General features: G+C 30.8%; 1 protein-coding gene across 2 annotated transcripts in view; it reads right to left on the bottom strand.

The window, feature by feature from the left end:
* The window catches only part of cnc (NFE2 like bZIP transcription factor cap-n-collar), a 107,205-nt gene that overhangs the window by 7,893 nt on the left and 76,697 nt on the right, over nucleotides 1-22,615 (bottom strand). For both annotated transcript variants that reach the window (XM_076406299.1, XM_076406300.1), the window contains exons 4-8: nucleotides 10,431-10,567; nucleotides 10,200-10,364; nucleotides 2,931-3,171; nucleotides 1,311-1,435; nucleotides 1,145-1,247 (exon numbers count right to left, since the gene is read on the bottom strand). In XM_076406299.1, coding sequence (XP_076262414.1) covers nucleotides 1,145-1,247; nucleotides 1,311-1,435; nucleotides 2,931-3,171; nucleotides 10,200-10,364; nucleotides 10,431-10,567 — 771 coding nt within the window. The remainder of the gene's footprint in view (nucleotides 1-1,144; nucleotides 1,248-1,310; nucleotides 1,436-2,930; nucleotides 3,172-10,199; nucleotides 10,365-10,430; nucleotides 10,568-22,615) is intronic.

The raw sequence follows: 22,615 nt of genomic DNA, 5'->3' as shown, positions 1-22,615 counted from the left end.
TTTTTGTCAATTTAACTATATTTTTTCCTAGGTTAAATACAATTTATGGTAAAGAATAAGTCCTTTTATTTTCTAAGTAGATTCGTCTAATTTTTTACTTTATTATTTTATAAAAACATTTTTTGAATGAACATTTGATTTTGATCACTCGAAATACAATGTCCCATACTTATATATAAATATATCGGTTGTGGAATTCGAATTATCGATTATCTATATATATTTCGATTATATCATGTATTTTGAGGTGATTGCATGTATTTTGTGATCGCTGTTAAATTCTACGGTTTTGACATATCTATATCTTTACGTAAAATAACACTAATCGTTGAACGTTTAAAATTGCTTTTTTGACATTCCTTACTTTTGTTGTACGATTTGCAAAAATCTGTTACCGAAGCCCAACAAACACATTTAGAAACTTATATTGATACTACTTCCTTAAATACCAATTATAGGTTTTGGTTTAAATAATTTAAAAGTAGTAATTTTGATGCTAATGACGATTTCGACACGTTTTAACATAGGTTATGTTTCATTGCTTGGCAAAAAAAAACGAAGATAATTTTATGCCGTATTGTAATTAATGATGAAAAGTGGATCTACTACGGCAATCCAAAACGTAAAAAGTCATGGGTTAGTCCAGGAGAGCCATTCACGTCGACACCGAAGCAGAACGTTCAACAGCGGAAACAAAGTATTGCCAGAAAGATGGGAAAAAATTGCAAAAAATATTTGGATTATTCTCAATAAAAGCCTTTTCAAAGTGTGATAAGAATACATGCAATTCATATAAAAATACAATATAATTAGAATTTTGATGGTATCTAAATTATGGCACTTCAAAATTCCGAAATATCTAAACGACGATATTATATAATATATTAGGCAACCACTAATTATTATCATGTTATTGCTAATTTAATTAGAAAATCTGCTTTTACTTTTTTGCAAAAAATCGCACATAAAACATACATGTAAAGAAATATTCTGAAGCTCCAATTATATATGTGTGTATGTATAAATATAAAGCGTTTTGATTAATTGAGTTTAAATTGATTGAAAAAGCATCATTAACCTCTTGTGATAAAATGGCGTATGCGCAAGTACTATTCGATACCGTGGTAAAATTGTTAAATCTTACCTTCGTTCATAGCCATATCCATCAGTTGTAGATCTTCATCGTTCAAAATACTTGACAGGAAACCGTCTGTTTGATTGGCTCCGAATTCTGCTCCAGTGTTATTCTGAAAATATTGAAGAAGCATGTTGAAACAATTTGAATTAACATATGCATTTTAAAAATATACCTGATAATACATCATATCGTCTGATGGTTCTAATTTATAATGTGCTGCCGAACTAGGTTCGCCCATTGGTTCGCTGCTATTTGTAAGATTCATAGATGTGGCTACAGCATTACCAATTGTACCACCTACAAAATTATGTTAGTGTTAAAAGCTCAAGAATTTTAATTTTTCTGTTTTATAATTAAATGATTATATGGATACTACCAAAAGAACAATTTAACTTTTAACAGTTTAATTTTACTTAACGATTCTAACTTATATTTTAGCAATATTTTCAATAATTATAAGAAAAAGTATATTATATTATTGATTGTATTATTATTATTAAATTCATTTTAACTTCTATTGATTAATAAACAATAACATTATTATTTATATGTAATAGAAAAATATATGTATATACTGCACTATTAATTGAATATCAGTTTTAATATGAAATTTTGTAAATGTGTTAAATGGAACTGTCTGTAATATTACTGAAATTTATAATTTTATTTGGAAGTTATATGAATATTGAAACGTTTTTTAATTGAAAATATTTGATTCATTATGTTCCTACATAACAAAAATTATGTAAATTTCATGAAAAAAAAACTAATAATTATTATGATAAATATTTTTGATAATTATGTTAAAGCCTGGCAAATAAATAAAGATAAATAATAAACAACACGTACATGATCAAGCAGATATACCTATAGTAATTTGATAAATATTCAAATTAAATTTTCATATTTTATAATTCTATTATATTATTATTCACGTATTTCGTTACAGCTTTATTAATATGAATTATTAAATATCAAAGTTATTAATCTAGTATTTATGAATATCTTCTTTAATTTACTTTATAATTAATTTTCAAAAATAATTTGCAATGTTTTTCAATTGTTATTAAAATAATACTGATGTAAATAACAATTTTGTTAAATATACTTAAGCTGAATAATACATATTATGAATTGTTTGGTATCTAAATGCAATATATGTCTGTTTAAAATTATATGAATATTGAAACGCTTTTTTAATTGAAAATATTTGATTCATTATGTTCCTACATAACAAAAATTATGTAAATTTCATGAAAAAAAAACTAATAATTATTATGATAAATATTTTTGATAATTATGTTAAAGCCTGGCAAATAAATAAAGATAAATAATAAACAACACGTACATGATCAAGCAGATATACCTATAGTAATTTGATAAGTATTTAAATTAAATTTTCATATTTTATAATTCTATTATATTATTACTCACGTATTTCGTTACAACTTTATTAATATGAATTATTAAATATCAAAGTTATTAATCTAGTATTTATGAATATCTTCTTTAATTTACTTTATAATTAATTTTCAAAAATAATTTGCAATGTTTTTCAATTGTTATTAAAATAATACTAATGTAAATAACAATTTTGTTAAATATACTTAAGGTGAATAATACATATTATGAATTGTTTGGTATCTAAAATGCAATATATGTCTGTTTGTTTTAAATGTGTAGAAAAGTGACTGCATTGTTTCTATTGTATAATTTAAAGTTCTTAGTAATTAATTAATTTGAAAAGATGCGAATCATTCAGTATTAATAACATTTATTTCGAAATACCTACCATAAGGGACTGTACTATTCAAGTCGCCCATTGGGGTGGGAAGAGTGGCATTATGCAATAATACGCCCCTGGCATCGGGAGCGTACGCAGCAGCTGGGTGAGCATGCGCATGGGGATAGTTGTGAAGGGCGTGGTGTGGCCCGAAGGGGTGGTGCTCGCCGGGGTTGGGAAGGCTTAATAAATTAGCCAGGTCTTGCCAACGTTGTTCCATGCTAACAGTACGCACATAGGACATGCGGCTCTGAAAATGCAGTTGTTGTTTACAGAGGTGGAAAAAAAAAGAAAGAAATAATAGGTAAAAAATTAAAGGGAATCACATTTTTAAAAAGATTCTCCTGTAATTCCTGAAACCGAATTGAGACAAATATTTTGGCCGAAATGATGTTGCGTCAATAGGATATACCCAGTTTCTCTGTAAATAATAAGACATTTTATAAAAATCAGTCACGATTTTTCATAGAATACTTTCTACGTTGTTTGTTATGCTGGGTACTCATCTGAATATTCGATTTGAACTGATTCACATAACGAATCACAGACGAACAAAGCGCTCATCTTAATTCAATTTTCCAGTTCAATTACTTTTCGTCAAAACTAAATCATTATTATATAATGATGAGTAATTAATTCATGCAGAATATTTGTTTCCATTTACACAACGTTTAGAATGATCAAATCAATTCTCTTGTCATTAACACAAAATCGTTGATTTTGTTGTAAAAAAAAACGTTAACCATTATGCAAAATTCTAAGAAATCTCAAGGATATATTTTTACTAAGCTCAGCAAAACGCTTGAATGAAACTGCTTTTTAATTTGCTAATAATTATTTTCTAAAAATATCAATTATTAATAACATTTTCGATTAATGGAAGAATGCTGAAGGATGAAGTTACTATTCCTCTAATGGTACGTACATTTTCTTTTCATCACAGTTTCAATGTAAGTTTGGTTGATGAAAGATAATATTTCATTACCATGTCAGAGGGAACTGTAAGAAAAGGGGAAATGTTGCACCCTATCCATTAAGTTTTGAATTTAAGTTTTTAAATAACACCCCTAGATGGGATATAAAGTGTATAGAAGTAAAATAATGTTTTGGAACTTCAAAATAATTCGTTTGATTTTTCTTTAATTATTATAAAAATCTAATCCAATTACACTGTTCAACAATGGATTTTTTTTCGGACTGAAAAGCAGCAAATTGTCATGAATTTTCATCAGCTGAACTCACAAGTTACCATAAAAAGTATCGATTAGCTGTAGCTTTAAAGATACAAGTCACATAATATATTTTCAGTTTGTAGGAAATTTGTTTTTCTATATTGACACATCTGTTAACTATCGAAATACATATAATTTAACTCTTCGAAAGTTATAAAGGGTGATATTATATCTCTAACGGTGTATTTCACAGTATTTTGTTGCAATTGGCTGAAAATATTTTGGTTTAGAGTATTTTAAGTATTTTGAGTATAAAATGCTACGGAAATGTGTAAATTAAGTTAATAATCTTTGTTTCCCTCACAGAGACATTTAACGTCTTTTGTGAAGATTGCCTCTTAGCATTAACTTAATATGAATGTAGAGGATCAGAAAAATGTAAAATATTTGAACATTCTGTCTGTTATCAGACCTGCTCTATACTCAGACAGTTTTCCACTTCCTCAAATACTACCTACCTCAAATAAAAATAGTGTGGAAAAAAAGAACTCACAGTCTTTCAACATCCCATAATCCTGATGGAAGTATTGCATAATCATTTTAAGGTCCCTTTACAACAGAAAAAGTCAAGAAACAAAGATCACATGAGCCAGGAATTGATTCTTTGTAGATTGTACACCTGTTCGATTTTAGATTGTAAACATTATGAAAGAACAATCACGCTTTAAATGATTTGGGCTTACGTAATAACATGTATTATTTTAATAACATTATTATTTTATTTAAAACGAAAAACGTTTATCCACTATATATCATAAAGACCGATTCATAATTTTTTTTACAATATCATATTCATGTTTTTTAACTCAAAAATAGTAAGACTTGGTATATGATGAGAAGGAACCATTCGATTTTATTTGTTTTTGTTGGGCAGTGATATCTTAAAACTTGTTTTACATATTTAATCACCTTTTTAATAATTAGGGTTTAATCTGAAGATATTCGGTATTAGCTAGCAGTTATTAGAGTGACTGAAATTGTTTCTAATTATCGGAATTATCGATTTTTTATAGACAACCACAATTACAATCATAAAGTACATGAATGCTTCGTGGGATTCAAACACGTAACTATAGGACCAATACGGCTACCAAACCCTTTTAATGAGTTTAAATCGGTGTTGATGTCAAACATAATTTAGTAGTTAATTTTAGAGGTAAAGTTTGCGGTTGTTAAGAAGTAAAAAACTGATTTCAAAGAATTCTAACCCCAAAAATCATCGATGACAAATTGAGTGCATTTTTAAATACAGAGACCAGCGTAACGAAACTATCTATATTTACTCGTAACCACCCAGTGTCTATTGAAAGACAAGTTACGATTCAACATCGTAAAAATTTCAAAGTAAATTTTTATTATGACAAATGATTTGCGGCAGACTTAGGTAGTAGGCTCCTTTTGTTACTTGTGGGTTCCTCTTGTCAAATTATCATCCTGTTAAGGTTTTTAAAGTGCCATCATCGGTACATTCATCTTTTACCGAAATTCTCGTCCGACGTACCTGTCCAGACATCGCTGCAGGTGTATAAATGGTTAAGTTGAATAAATGAGCGTCGAACCATAAAAGTTAATTTGTAGAAACAAGCGATTAAAGTCAATAGGATTATCGTTTTAATCCATGCTTAAGAGGAGGTAAATCTCATAATGATCATAATTTTCTATAAATGGCAACAAAATTTACAGGTTTTGAAAAAATAGATAATACGACCTAATGCACCTTAATTGGGAATACATTGACGGCGTTTTTGAGAAAAGAGATCGTCAAATTTTTATATTAAATTTTAACTTAAACAATATAAATTATAAATACTAGTTTGTTCAATAAGTTCACAGAAATTAACAGATTTATATAGGTTCAGAAAACATCCCTCAAATTCAATATACTTAGTCCTAGGATTTTCCAATTTTGGGTTTTCCTGGAAAACCTGCAAAATACGGCAGGTATAATATTTTTATTTGATTAAGATCGAGAAGAGGTGCGAGAAGATTCAATATTAGAGGGGGTTAAATCTAGTGAATAAGCTGTATGTTGAAACAACTTAAATTCACTGAACTGTAGTTTTTTTTCACGAATTTTTGTATCCAATTACTTCAAAAGATACTATAATAATCTGAACTTATCGTTTTACTAGTTTGGAGGTAATTAACCAACAACATTGGTCGATTTCTCGATACGGAGATAGAAAAACGGGTTCAAATCATTCTTTGGCCGCTGTTTTTATTTGGGATCATGTTAGTAGATTTCATTCATTCAGTAGATCATGTTAATATTTAAAAATCCCGACTTCTAACTAGACCTGCAACTTTACAAAATCAAATATACCCAGGATCTAAAGTTAAACAAGCAGTGTTGAGTATTTGGTGCATGAGATTAGGTACAGTCCAGGAACTGAATCGCGATTTTGGTCGAAAAATTTGGATGTATAAATAAAATTAGAAAGAAATTATTAGAAAAATTAGAAAATTAGAAATTGTAGAAATATAACAATCCACATGAAGATGTCAAAATGAAGCTCTGCGTCGTCATAATTGCGATCCAATAGATGTATCCAAAATGGAACATACAGAGAATAGAGAAAATAATATGACGGAAACCAACGGCCAAACTGGAAAAGAAGCAATGATCATAAAACCTGGACACTTGATGATCGGAAGAATGTTGTATAGTCCGATGATCATCGTTTATATTGGTTCCTACTAAAATGACGGGACATGTATGGACAACTGAAAAGCCGGACTACTTGCTTCCTACAGTAAAACATGGAGGAGGTTCCGTTATTATTTGGACGGTAATACCGTGGTATTCTCTCATTCCTATCACTGGCCGGATTGCTGAAAATGAATATCTCGACATCTTGAACAACTGAATTCTTATTCCGAGGGTCACTGTTTCTTCATTTCTTCATTCTTATTCCGGGAATAGGAAAAAAAACAAATAGTTAAGCTGCGAATATATTTTTATTGTTTTTCAAAGTACTCGCCACGACGATCGATACACTTTTGAATACGCTTAAACCAATTTTCAAAGCATTAATTCCATTCCGAATGAGGTATCTTCAAAACATGATTTTTGAACGCTTCAATAGCTTCTTCAGGCGATGAAAATCGTTGACCATGCAGTTAATTCTTTACAGGTGGGAACAAAAAGAAGTCATTGGGTGCCAAATCAGGGCTGTATGACGGATGACCCATCAATTCGATGTTTTGAGTGCTCAAATAGTCTCTTGTTTGAGCCGATGTGTGAGAGCTCGCATTGTCATGATGAAGAACAATCTGGCGTCTCTTGTTTGTTTTCCTTATTTCACCGAAGACTTCTGGCAAACAAATGGTTGTGTATCAATCAGAATTTACTGTTCTACGATCCTCTAGAGGCACTGTTGCAATATGACCAATTTTCCCGAAGAAATAGGTCACCATTTTCTTTGAAGTGCTTCGTGCGCCAACAACTTTTGTTGGATTTGGTTCATTTTGGAATACTCATACATGATTCGTCACCTGTCATGATTTTATAAACGTCTTTCGAAGCACCGCGATCGATGTTTGTGGCACAATAGCCGATTTTGGACGATCTTCACGAAACTTGTCGGACAGCGAACTACAACCACGATTGAATTCACTAAACCAGCGATACACGGTGGTTTTTGATGGGGCTTCATCGCCAAAAATCAAATTAAGTTGATTGATGCACTCTTGTTGTGATAATCCACGTCAAAAATCGTAAAAAATCATCGCACGAAAATGTTCACGATTCGGTTCCATTTTTTGCCGAGACGAAACTTTCAACTAAATATATAATAAACGAATAGCGTCCGTGCGACAAAATATTCTGAGTACTTATATCGTCAAAAATGTCAAACTTTACGATGGAAACATCAGATGGTCTCACATGACAACAGTGTTTCCAATTCCCGAAATATAAATAGTGACCCTCGTATGAATAACTTATTCGAACGCCTATACACAAACCCAAAATTAATCAATCTTGGTTTGAAGAGCCTCAGAATATTATTAAACATCTTTTCTGGCCAGCACAATCGCAAGACCCCAACATAATTAAGCCGTTATAAAGAGCTTTAAAACAGATATATATCATCTATATATCACTGAAGCAATTGGCGGATGTTTTGGGACAAGAAGGGGAGCATTCCGTTGGAAACTATTCAAACATTACTTCGCGAAAAATCGTCAGGTATATATTCCCCGTATGTAGTGCGAACAATGTAGTACTAAATATCAGATAATAAAACAATGGATAATATTTTTGAAATTTTTTAAACGTAAAGTTTCTATATTATTTTATAGTTTAATATTTAAAAAAACATATTTTTCTTACAAAAAAATATTTAAAATATGACATAATTTTTTATTTAGCGTTAAAATATTTTTATGTTAACTAATTAGAAACTATTATTAAACTAAAAAATCAAGGAATGGTATTTGGATCATTATACCCGAACAGTAGGAATAAACATTCCTGTCAGAAAGATCGCCTAAGTAAAACAGAATCGATTTTGTGTTGCTTTCGTTTCTGAACCAGTATCAATTTCTTTTTTGAAATGACCGCACCCATATTCAAAGCCGCTTTCCATCGGAATCGAATCTCTGACCTTATATTATTAAAAATTCCAATGTTTGCCTTAGTCAGTTTTACCAAATGCGTTCGAGCACACTTCAAATTGACAGGTAAAAAGGTACTGTCACAGCAGGACGCAGAAACTGCTTCCCACAAAAATATCTCGATGCCCTTTGAAAACATCACCAAGCGAGTTATACAAATATTATTTTACCGGTGTTACAATGCCGAATGTTATTTTATATTTTAACAAACTGTCATATTCAATTGGATTGAAGACCTATAATGGGATTAACATCTTTTAAATCAAACCTTCGCCTGATGAGCATACATTATTAAATAACGACAGTAAATCCTCTTAATCCTTTTACTTGAATAATATACGGGATTATCTCGGTTTTTTTAAAGAGATATCAATATTTTGATATCTAGGAATTTCGTTGATTATGATTTATCGTCTTAAGATGTACATATTTTAATTTAGATACATATATTTATCTTGAAAAGGTATTACTAGGAATATTATTAGTTTTCTTAATAATTGCGATTTTAAGAGGACGACACATAACAAATAAAATACGAGTCAGTGGCATACACAAGAGTGTATGGGTTGAAGAACAAGGCTCGTGAAAAGATGTGTGATTCTGATAGGTGTGTTTTGATGTTAATCTTAATTTATTGGAGGAATTTAAGGCGATATGAATATGATTCGGTCTATTTGTTTAAGATCATCGAAGAAATCGAACTGACTGACCAAACTGATCAGAGTAAATTTTAATGCAATAAACACTTCTGTTTATTTTATTATTTTTCATCCGCTATTATTAATTAGACAGTGACTCATCTACATTAGATAGAAACCATCAGAAGGATTTTAGTCGAACTTTGAAAACCATGGTTGAACCTATATAATGAACAAAATGTAAGCGAAATTTATTGAACGTATATTGAAACGCTTAGATAGATATTTCAATATTCGCTATATTTACTAGGCCCCTCTGGTGGCCTCTCTTATACTTTTAGATAGTCAAACTAGTCCAGGTCAGTTTTACAGACTTTTAACACAATAAAATATTCCCTTAAACCTTCTACTAAAATGTCTTGATCATCACGTATATACTATACAGACGAACCTTTTGTTATTTTTGGCTAATTTCCTTTCCCCCAATCTCTCGCTTTTTATTATATTTCAGACCCGAAGAAAATGAAAATAGCTATTTATAAACGAAGCAAAACTACAAAAAAAAATAGCCTAGCACTACTCAATCTAACCATTTAATTTAAAAACAGTTTGCTGCTTAAAATAATGAAACATTTAAATGTCTATAATGTTACATAATAGTTTCAAGGTTTTGAAACTCTCGGAAATTGTAAATAGTTCAAAAAAATTGATATTAATGACGCACTATTGAACGAACCATTTTTACTCTTTATTACGATTATTACAGTTCCGTTAGAAATAAGTTAAATTACCTGAAAAGCTGCCCTGTGATGGGGATGGTGAAACTGCGGTGTTTGTATCATATCTGCGAATATATCAAACTCGTCGGCGTCAGCATACGATGCTGATGAATCAGATGTCTTCTTAGCACTATCCTCAAGCTCTTCTAGACCGGCTAGTGATTCAGAGGCATTTTTCTGCAATAAAACGTTAAAATATTATGAAAATTTTGTTAAAAGTCATACAGTATACGAGGAAATTACCTGTTGTGCATTTTCATCAAGTTCGACCAAACGCAGGGCTTCATCAAGAAGAAATTCGGGCAGAGGCAAGGACAGATCTTCTAGGTCACAAGATGGTGATGATTCTGCCCCAGGTTCACCCTTTATTACATACTCTCCTGTAAAATTATAAAAACGAGATTTGTTAATATTCCATATCATATAATCTATCTATTATGTCTTCATTACAGTCATGTACTAGTCAAAGGTCTATTATGTTAGACAAAAATAATTATAGCGCACGAAATACATGTCATAAAATGTAACTATTTTCATAGATAGCGAATCTATTCCACTAGACTGACATCTGACAGTTCAAGTTTTAAACGAACAAAAACACCATACAAGCCAATAAAAAAAATTCATCATGTATATAGAAGATGTTTTAAAACAACCACTGGTCGACGGTTAAGATATAAATATCGGCTACTACTTTTAATCAAAGCTGATGATGTCATAACAGAAACAGCATGAGTCCAACTTCAGTCCATCTAAATAATAGTTGAATATTATATTCATTATTACACAGATTACTTTACAAAAATAATTTTTATAACCAAATTATTGGAAACTAACTTCCACTATTCATAACTAATAATTTTCATTTTCAAAATCCCGTATTTTATGACGGAAGAACCCGGATCTTTCTATTTAACTAAAAAGCGATACTGAAACTTATTGAAATTTGCATATTTTCAAGGTATTTAAGTAAAACAATATCGAAAAAATATCTTCATAATTTTTTTCAAATTTTTAATTACATGGTTTATAAATGAATTTCAACTGGGGACCATTTTCCCGAAATTTTGAAAAAATCTCCGCCGCGTATATTAGGAAAAAATACCTGTCACTTATTGGCAGCAAAAATAATTACCTGTTACTTAAGGCAGTTAATAAATCAATTATAAAAATATTATTCGTTAAGTAAAAAAAGGTCAATAACGTACAATAGTTAACAATTAATCATTTACTAATGTAGGTTTAAGATTACTATCTTGGTAGACGTTCATATTTAATAACAACAATATTAGATAATTACCATAACAATTATTAACATTTATTAAACAATATATTATAAAAAGTGAACTGATTGAAAATCAATTTAACCCATTAATTTCCAAAATGTTTGCTCTTAAATTAGCTTTTATTATTGGTCGATATTCTCTAATATGAAAATTGCCTCAACGATTATATATCGCAGTTATTATGTTAGATAAATCGATAATGGTCATCAAAATATCGATGATTATTAGGCCAATAATGGTTTTAACGTACTTATCGATTCAATTTGTTTCCATTATTCTCATAAGAAATATGGTTTAGTATCATACTTAAAATCTTTATTTTTTTATAAGTACTATTAGTTTGTATTCTGATCTAATTAGAAATAAAATAGTTAATAAGATTTTCACTAAAAATGCAAAATGTTTTTTTTCAAAGGATGTCATCTCTCAATAACTTAAAACAATGATTCATTTATTATATGACTATTTTAATATTAATAGGTCTTTTAATATGATCCCACTAAGTATATTTTACACGTCTTTTGCATTATCACATTTTCTCTGTTTTTTAAAATTTAATATCTCTATTTTTTCATTTTCTTATAAACATTTAGGCCAGACAAAATATTAAAAAGAAACAAGTAAAGCAATTAATTACAAAACTTTATATTAATATTAAATATGCATTTTTAAGTTACATATTTCCGGGGATGCCTTTTATATTTCGGGATTCAGTATCAAAAAATTATTATATCACTATCAGTTATTTATTAAAGAACTTCTCTACGAAATCCAATAATAACATTTATGAATTTCGTATTTTAAATAAGGTATTATCAACATTTTCATGAAAATGAAATGCTCTTCATTCAGACCATATTGCGTTACGTTGTAAATAACTTCTACGTTTATTTCATGAATTTCCTTCAAATGTTTGGGATATGTTGGGATCGTTGTCTTAATTTTGCTCGATTTGAGCTCATAATAAACTATATCCAGTTAATCTAATTAAATACAGAGCAGGGACTTCGAACAATGGATATTCAGCTTTACCGACGGCAATGGACATTTTTTATTGCGAAACATAATATAAAGAAATGTTTAGCATCAAACCATTTTATTGACACTTAAGTGAAGCTAGCGTGTGCATAAGTCTTCACAACCTAATTTCTTCAATTCTTTCAAAATTTTCTTACAAAATTGGTATATGATGCTAATAAATGGTTTTGAATTTATAATCATTGAATCGGCAGTAGTTTTCTGGGTATTATTCTCAACAGTGTATGTTCGCAGTAAATCTAAACAATAATTCTTTTAAATTCAATATAAAAATGATACTTGATGATAATAAATGAGTCTGAATCTATTATCATCGAATGCAATGGTTTCTGAACAAGAATTATAGTTGCTTGAGTTTCATTTTGCAGTAAAATACTCTTCACAAATAAACTTTTTTGGCAAGTAATACATTTAACATTGTAAAAACTTTCTTTCATACATTGAAAATAATCTACTCTAACAAGCACTTACAGATTCTTTTATAATAATTATATTTCCAGTAATCCGTCTAATATTGATAACTACACATTTTAAAAATATATTTGACGGAAATAACTTTTATAAAAATTTTATGTAAAATGTATTTCAGTTCGTTGGAATTATATTTATGATTGATTATTTTAAGATTGAAATATTAGTTAGATTTGTAAAATAATCAAAAATGAATGATGATGATGATGATACTAATTAATAAAATATTGATATCAATGACCAATTACGTCCTTAATTAACGCCGATTTAATAATTATTGGACATAATTGGTAAAGTTTATTTAATAACACGTTCCCAACACTTCGTCATTCCTTAATATTAACATAATAAATGAGACAGGTTATGCTAAAACACTGCGATAAAATTCTATGAACTCTTTTGAAAAAAATATATGAAAGCGCGAATTTAACCGGGCGAAAATTGTCTATCAAAATATCCAATCAAGCAATCGACAATTTCTGATTGTACAAATAATTATCAACGTTAAAAACCGATATTAATTTGAATAGTTAATAGATCTTATAATCTATCAATAACTTATCACGCCGACGTATCTCAATATATCCTGGTTGACTGTAAAAAAAGTTTAATTGCATTTCGCCTTTGTTGGATATATATATATATATATATATATATATATATATATATATATATATATATATATATGTATATATATATATATATATATATATATATATATATATATATATTTGTATATATATTATATATTTCACTTTTTTTCACATATTACCTATATCTAATCAAATTTTGGATGTCCAAAGTTTTACTATCATCCAAATTTTTCATTTAAATAACTAAAATTAGTATTTTAGTATCATTCACGCACCAGAAAAGGAGGGAGTATGATAATCCTATAAAAAATCACTTCACAACGTTTTTTCGCACTTTCTTGTCATGTTCGTATACCACAGTTGTTTGAAATTAATTTAAAACGTTCCAAGTTCCAATTTTGGTAGCACTCAAAATTAATCACACACACACTGGCGGCACCAAAAAAAAACCGTCCGAGAGAAAATTCCAAAATGGCACTGAAAAGCAATTAAAAAACCTTTCGACGGTCTGAGTTTACGATGGTCCAGCAAACAATGGACGAGAAAAAAATAATAACTGGTCGAAAGCTGAACATAATGATAGCTCGACGATGGAATCAGCGTGACTAAAAAGCCTACCTGCATGGTGTGCTTCCCCTCCGGCCCTTCCCAACCATATTTCGAAATTAACTTCAATCCTATTGGTCCGATACCCATAAAGTGTAACACATATTATGGCCTTTTTATTACTCCACCCCAAAAATTCTACTCTAGTTTTAGGGATTTTTATCGATGGCTGACATCACACTCATCCATTTTAGGCATTATTCCCTTAAAACTCATTTATAAATCCTCTTATTATTTTAAATTTGATTTCTATATTTTTAGTTAACAACAATTAAAAAGAAACAAACAGGTAAATGAATAAGAAAATATATAACTAAATTAATATTAAGTATGTAGTTTTTTCAAAGGATGCCTTTTTTCTTTTGAAATTTCGGTATTAGGGCTTAAGGAATAATTACTTATCTATCAACGAACTTCTCCATTAATGTCAAACCATATATTTTAAACCTTCATGATATTCGCCTATAAGTGTCTTACGATCAATATAGAAGTAATTCAAGTAAGTTTCGAAACATAAAAGGTAATCCTAGTACAAAAAAACAATGAAAAATTAACAATACTTTAGATATAAATTATAAAAAAATGTCACGAAAATTGAATTTACCAGGATAATAGTGAGAAGGTTCCAAAATAATAGAATTTATTTGAGTGAGTTTATTATTAAGAAGCAACATAAAATTTATTTTAAAATGTTTTTTTTTTTTTTTTTTTTATTACTCTTCGTGAGTCCACAATCTGCCCTATTGGCAATAAGTATTTCTTCTGTTTATATTATATATACATGGCATGTAGAAAATCACTTCAATAAGCAATCTTCTGTATAAAATATTATCTTAATTAATTATACTTATTCTAATGCTTATTCTAAACTCTACATATGTCCAGTAATCAGATCAGGTGGTGTTAAACGTTTTAGTCTACGCACTTCACTATCACGTCGCATATTTAGCTGATTAGCGAGTACATTGGGATGCACTGAGACTCTTTCGAAGTACTTCACACAAACACGTTGGATTACACTCGTTATAGGTTCTAGAGGAATATCGCGTTGTATCACTTTATTTGAAATATAGTACGGAGCATCAACAATGGCACGCAACACCTTATTTTGGAACCGTTGAATGATGGATATATTAGATTTGCTAGCGGTACCCCATAGTTGAATTCCATATGTCCAAATGGGCTTGAGTATAGACTCATACAGCAATACCTTGTTATCTAATGATAACTTGGATTTGCGCCCAATGAGCCAATACATTTGATATAATTTTAGTCCTAGTTGTTTCCGTTTAGAAAGTATGTGCTTCTTCCAGGTTAGGCGTCGATCTAAATGCATACCAAGATATTTAACATGCTCTGCTTGGGGGAGTTGACGATGATTGATATTTACTGGTGGACATGTTCTTCTACGCAGGGTAAACGTTATATGCGTGGATTTTGATTCATTGGCTTTAATGCGCCATGTCTTCAGCCATAATTGTATTTGATCCAGGTGGGTTTGTAGGTTTATTGATGCGGTGACTGGATCTTCATGGGATGCTAAGATTGCTGTATCGTCTGCATATGTTGCCACAGTAGTTATTTTTGTGGTGGGCAGATCAGCCGTATACAGAAGATACAATACTGGACCCAGTACACTACCTTGCGGAACTCCTGAATATATGGGATTTAATTCGGTATGTTCATCGCCTTGATTTACAATAAAATGTCTATCAGTGAGATATGATTTTAGTAGGTGATAGTCTGGATGAGGGAGAAGTTTCTTTTGTTTAACCTGCAAGCCCGTATGCCATACTTTGTCAAAAGCCTGAGATATGTCTAGGAAAGCAGCCGAACAATATCTTTTGGCATTTAGGTCAGCATTTATTTGGTTTACAAGTCTATGCACTTGTTCTATAGTCCCATGCTTATTGCGAAAGCCAAACTGATGTTCTGGAATAATTTTTCTTTTTTCTATTATATAGTTTAGTTTTTTTATGTATAATTTCTCGAAAACTTTCGAGATTATTGGTAATAAACTTATAGGTCGGTAGGAGGTCACATCTTCTGGTATTTTTCCTGGTTTAAGTATCATTAATATTTTAGCTACTTTCCAGATACTAGGGAAATAATTAATTCGTAGCATAGCATTAAATATATATGTTAATAGTTTTATAGCCTTTTCTGATAGTTCTTTTAAAATTTTGCCAGTTATTAAGTCATAACCAGGAGCTTTTTTAATATTAATCTCTCTCATTATTGTATGTTTAACTTTTTTGACCGTTAATTTCTCGTGCGGTAAATCCATTTGAAATGGCGAATCTAGAAAGCTAGTAATTTTATTTTCGTCATCTTTATGTAGCTGAGACTGTAAAGGTTTAAAAACATTTTTTAAGTGTTTTGAGAAAATGTCGGCCTTCTCTTTATTGCTTCTCGCCCAATTATTTTCGCTTGTTTTAATAGGTGGGTTATGCTGCTGGGATCTCCTAAGCTTTTTTGTTGCTTTCCACAACGAATAGTCTGTAGCCTCAGTTGATGTCAAGTTTTCTAGGTATTCTTGAATGCCTTGGTTTTGTTCAATTTGAATTAGATCTCTCAGCTCTTTTATGGCCCTATTAAATTTTCTTTTATTCTCTTCAGTCCTTTGCTGTTGCCAATTTCGTCGTAACTTTCTTTTTTCTGCTATCTTTTTCTGTATTGTACATGATATATGTGTATTTTTTCTTGGAAATGTTTCACTGTTGGGAGTCGCGGAATATGCTGCCTCCTGTATATTTTTTGTAAGATTTATTGCTGCTATTTCTATATCCATTTCAGTTTGTAACGGTAAGTTTAGAGAGATATTTTGGTCTAAGTTTTCTCTAAATGAGGGCCAGTTAGTTCTATTACTGCACAGAGAAGGGGGTTTATCTTTGATGGTAATTTTTGAAGAAATTGTTACTATTATTGGTGAATGATCAGAAGACAGGTCGAAACATGATTCTGCCTTACACTTTTTTGGATCAATATTTTTTGTAATACAGAAATCTATTGTATCTGGTTTTTTATTTCTGTCTGAAGGCCAATATGTTGGTTCACCAGTAGAGATATGTTGTAAGTTATCTTTCCTTATGGCTTTGAGCAGTTCTCTACCTTTTGAGGTTATTATTCTTGAACCCCACATTAAATGTTTTGCATTATAATCTCCTCCTGCTATAAATCTATTACCTAGCGTACTGAAGAATTCTTGAAATTGTTCTGCCTTGTTGTTATGTTTGGGTGGGCAATAAATCGCAGAAATTGTTAATGGTCCATGGGCTTCCTCTATGGTTATACTGGTGGCTTGCAGGTAGTCTTTGCGGAATTTTTCTTTTTCGAAATGCTTTATATCATCTCGAATTATTATGGCTGTACCTCCATGTGCTTTATCATCAGGGTGATTTGTATGATAAATCTTATATTTAGGAACTTTCAGATAATTCTTGTCCGTAAAGTGTGTTTCGGAAACCATCATAATGTCAATATTTTGTTCATTTACGAACATTTTTAGTTCCCTGGCGTGTTGTTGGAGCCCATTGGCATTCCAGACGGCGATTTTGTAGCTATTGGTTTCAGGCATTAGGCAAGTTTGCTTACGACGGTTGTGAGTAGACCAAGCATCGTACTCATTTGATCCATTAGTTTGGCCATCATATTTTCTAATTTTGAGATGTTGCTAGTTTCAGTAGGTTGAGATATTGTCTCTCGGGCACAACTATTTGGGCATAAGTTATGTCTGGTTGACTTGTTCTGGTGGGTAGTGGTAGATTGGTAGTAGTGGATTGTTTTTGTTGATGCCTTTTTTCCCTTAAGGCAGGATAGAGTTTCTGCTGTAGTTGCTTGTGAACTGCGCAACCCTTGTAGTTCGCTGGATGATTTCCGTTACAGTTAACACATTTCACTTTTTCATCGCGAACTTTACGAGTACAATCTCCTGTCTTATGTTCTCCTGCACATTTTACGCATCTATATGATTTGCGACAGTAAGTCTTTGTGTGCCCGTGCGCTTGACATCTTGTGCATTGTGGTATAATTCTTTTTATATGTGGTGGTTCGCATTTAATAATATTATTTTCCAATTTGGTGATTTCATACACCGCCTTATTATTTCCATTAGGTTTTATGTCTATATAAAACATAGGCAGAGGTTTTTTTGTCGTGTGATGTCGTATATTGTGAATATTTACGACCTCGTGGCCTTTTTCAGCTAGTGCTACCTTGATGGTGTTAAAGTCCGTCCCGTGATGTAATCCTTTTAATACGAATTTAAATGTTCTCTCGGATTTTGGCCTGAATGTATGGTATTGGGTGTTTCTTTCATCTAATTCTTTTATAAGAACTTTAAAGTGATCCGCTTCGAACAATTGGATTTTAATTGTTTCATAGCTCACTGTTTTAATTGTGTAGTTCGTAGTAATGGTTTTCTATAAGTCATGGATGTTTTTTATTATTCCTACCTTATAGACTGTTATTGGTGGTGGTTTGGGAACAACTTTTTCAGGGCTTGCTTGTATGTTCTCTTCAATTTCTTCCGACAGGTTGCTAAAAGTGTTTTTTGTCTCTATCGGTTTCTGCAACCAATAGTCACTGATTCTTGTTTGTTTCCTCGCGATTTCTTCTTCTGGACTTCTCAATCGTTTTTTGTTAATGACTGTAGTCCATTCTGATGGTGGAGTTTGCGTTATTGCTGTTTGTTCTAATCTTATATCAAAGTGTGCAGGTGATTTGGTTGAATCGCTATGGTTTGCCATTTTTTAATATTTTAATATTTTATTTAATTTACTTCCAGATGATAAAAAAAATAAAATAAATACATTGTTTATTTCACGCACTTCATTTTTCACTTACGTTATTTTAGCACTAGTTTTTTACTATAAATACTATAAATGAATTTCAAAAGGACTGTTGTAAAATAAGATGAAATAATTTTAAACACTAATAAAAATGAGATGCAGTCCTTTTGTCTGGTCACGTAAACACGTATTCACTACACTTTAGGTCCACTGAGAGACGGATAGCCGCATCTGTTATGCGTTTTTAACAATCACTTAAATAACCGTAATAAAATACTGGGTTTTTTTAAAGAACGGTATCTTTTTATAGCTTGGACCGTATTGAAAATACGTCTTCACCCTACGAAGGTTGGAACTGAACTATTTTAAAATGTTAAACACGTAATTATTACAGTTGGGCACATCTAGCATCAGAGCGGCAGTATGAAAATATTTGGTACAAAACCTAAAAACTATTTTCTTTTTGATAATTAATGAGATGAATTGATTACTTTCAATTTCAACTACATCATTCATCTCAATGAACAAAATAATGTGTTGTGGCAAGGCGAGTGTCTCAATAGTCTCCAACGGAATCTCCATTCTTGTACCAAAACATTCACCTTCAATGATTACTTCAATGATGTTGGAGATGGAAATTTACTCCTCACTCTCTGCTGCGATTATGTTGAGGTCTGCTAATCTAGCTATCTACGCTAGCCAGGGAAGATGTTTGATGATATTATGATGCCCCTCAAACCAAGGCTGAACGGTTTTGACTGGATGTATGGACACATTATCATCTTAGAATATGACAGCAATATACTGTCAGAGTAAGAAAACCATTATTGAGAACGTCGATATATTTATGTGTAGTAATCCAGGCAGTGCTGTAAATGAGAAGACTAGCTGAACACCACTATATTTCCACCCCTGTCATAACTGAACTTCCCTCATGTATGACTGTAGGAAGTAAGGAATTCAGATCGTAGGCTCCTGTTGGAATTCTACATATATAAACCCGGTCATTTGTAGGACATAATGTAAACGATGATCCATTGGACCATACCACATTTTTCCAATCATCAAGTGTCCAAGTTTTATGATCTTTGCACCACTTATTTCGCAGGTTAGCAATTGCTTCCCTTATAAACGGTTTTGCAATCACAGTCCTTCCATGAATGTTAACTTTGTGGAGCGCCCGCCGTACTGTTTTTGTCGAAATAGTATTACTCAAGTGAGTCTTGAGTTATCGTCACTTTTGCCGTCGTAGTTTCATCTTCAACATCTGAGAGATCACTGATCGCTTGTTTTAACCATCATAGAACAAATACATTGAAATATAACCAACAAGACTTGCCATGTAAACTGAGCAATACATACGCGTCGCTATATTTACACGAAAGCAGTGTTACTAACATGGAACCAGATGTACTATATATTGCATGGTGCTCATATTATTTTTCCTATCCGCAGTACTAAAATATTTTAAGGTATTATTTTCGAGTCTGAATAACCCAAAGAAAAACAGTTATATATTTTCATTGAAAAAAAAACTACCGACAATAATAGTTAAATTATCTTCGCTGAACAAAATCCAAATATCAGCCTGTTAGAGAACAAAAAACGCGCATCTAAATCTATTAAATAATAAAAAAAAAGCTTGGCCTATTCACATCTTTAATTTGGCACACTTTTACAACAGTAACGCTTTCAATTTCGGTTATTCAATGCTACTTCGGATATTAATACTATACTTACACCGGTAGTATTTTGGATAATATTAACACAATTGACTTTTACCTCTTTTAAAAATGACTAGACAATTTTTCTGCTGACCAAGGATGACAAGTTAGAGAAATTTCAATTTTATTTTGGCACTATGCATATAACGGTTCTTATTAAACAGGTGCAGTACAGAACGAGTTCTGCTTTTGTTAGTCGGTTTGTGTATTAGAGAATGCCTACTATTAATATTGTAATGCAAATGAAAGAGATATGGCCCGATATTATTTATTAATTTTTTTTAATTCATTTCTCGCTTCATTTAATAATTTTATATTGAAAAAAATTGACAATAATAGATATAATTACTAAATATCTCAAATTAATACATATATTTCAAATATTACGATAAGCAGAACTTGACAGCAATTCATATTTTGGTTTAAATATATGTGTAAAAATTGTAAGTAAACTTTTGTTACAACAACGTTACAATAAACAAAATTAGGACAATGATAATACATATAAAAGTCCATCGTTAAATAAAAATTGGAACAGCGGGCTTGGTGGCGCGGTGGTAACGGCGATAGGACGGTCCTCATACTGTCGCGATAGCCGCGGGTTCGAATCCTGCTGGGGCATGATCGTAAATGTATGTTTATGATTGTTTAAAATTTGTGAATGTTCTACGTAAGAGTGCAAAATCCGACAAGGAAAATGATCCCAGTCACGCCAGTAATCAGGCTGGGTATGACCGGATGTCTTCTGGGATGATTGGTCACTCGCCAGTGGTAGGCTTAATGCTGAGGACGGTGGTTCGGAGCCTACGTTAAACTGTAGATCCAGTCCAGATAAAGCCAGAGTTGGTAAAAGGGGACTTTAAAATATATGTATAAAAAAATTGGAAAATCATGGAATATTGGAAATTAATTAATACTTTGTTCTAGATATATCCATAAAAATATAATTATAACTTTATTTATTGAAACACAATAATCCTAACAATTTCATATCCACTTGATAAAAATTTAAATAAATATTTTTTTAAATAAATGTATGATGAAATATAAGGAATATATCAAGGAAAAATATTGTTGGATAAATTAATTGTTATTGTCAATAAATTAAGACAAAAAAATATGTTAAAAAATACAAATTATGATTATGATTATAGAATATCAAATTATTGATAATTACATTTTGGCAATATTTTAAACTAAAACCTTCAGAATACTCTTGTTAATGAATTTTTGTTTATAACATCCTTATTAGATACGCTTAGTACAATCTTAATTTACAATTAATTTATTACTACTTTTCCTATGTACTTGGATTAATTAACAAGCAAGATGAGTGCGAGAAAATACATCAATGTGTATTACTCAATTATAAAATTGTAATTATTTATTAATTATTAACTTATAGCTATAGTTTACACTAAATGTATACACCTTATAAAAATTCGTATGGTTTTGTTCGCTTCAATCTCCTGACATCCTGCGAGCTGTCCAGCAGTTGTATTGCTTCCACGTTGATTGAACCTCTTTGATTTTAGATCAAGTTGAAAGTATCTTTCAACTAACCAGTATAGTTGTTTTATTTTGCCTCTAATGTGTTTTGCTTTTTGTCTAACGTGATGTTTCCAATTTAATCTACCGTCACGATGGATTCCAAGGTATTTAGCTGATTCTGCTTGAGGAATCGGGCATCCATTGAGTGATATAATTAAGTTTTTTTTATTTCGCTGAAATGTAAAATTAACGTGGACAGATTTGGAGCTATTAAGTTGAATTTTCCAATCTTTCGTTCATTTGTAGATTTTGTTAAATGCCACTTGCACTTTTTCTATTGCCATAGGCAGAGATAGTTAATGAAATATGAACATACAATAGATAATATTAAAATAAAATATAATGAAATAAGAATTATTATGTAGTTAT

The sequence above is a fragment of the Rhynchophorus ferrugineus genome, unplaced genomic scaffold, assembly GCF_030347505.1.
Source record: "Rhynchophorus ferrugineus isolate W39M unplaced genomic scaffold, kcgeb_rfMv2 rfM5, whole genome shotgun sequence".
NCBI classification, from domain to species: domain Eukaryota; kingdom Metazoa; phylum Arthropoda; class Insecta; order Coleoptera; family Curculionidae; genus Rhynchophorus; species Rhynchophorus ferrugineus.
Note: the sequence above shows the minus strand (reverse complement) of the source record. Positions and strands in the feature narration are given on the sequence as shown.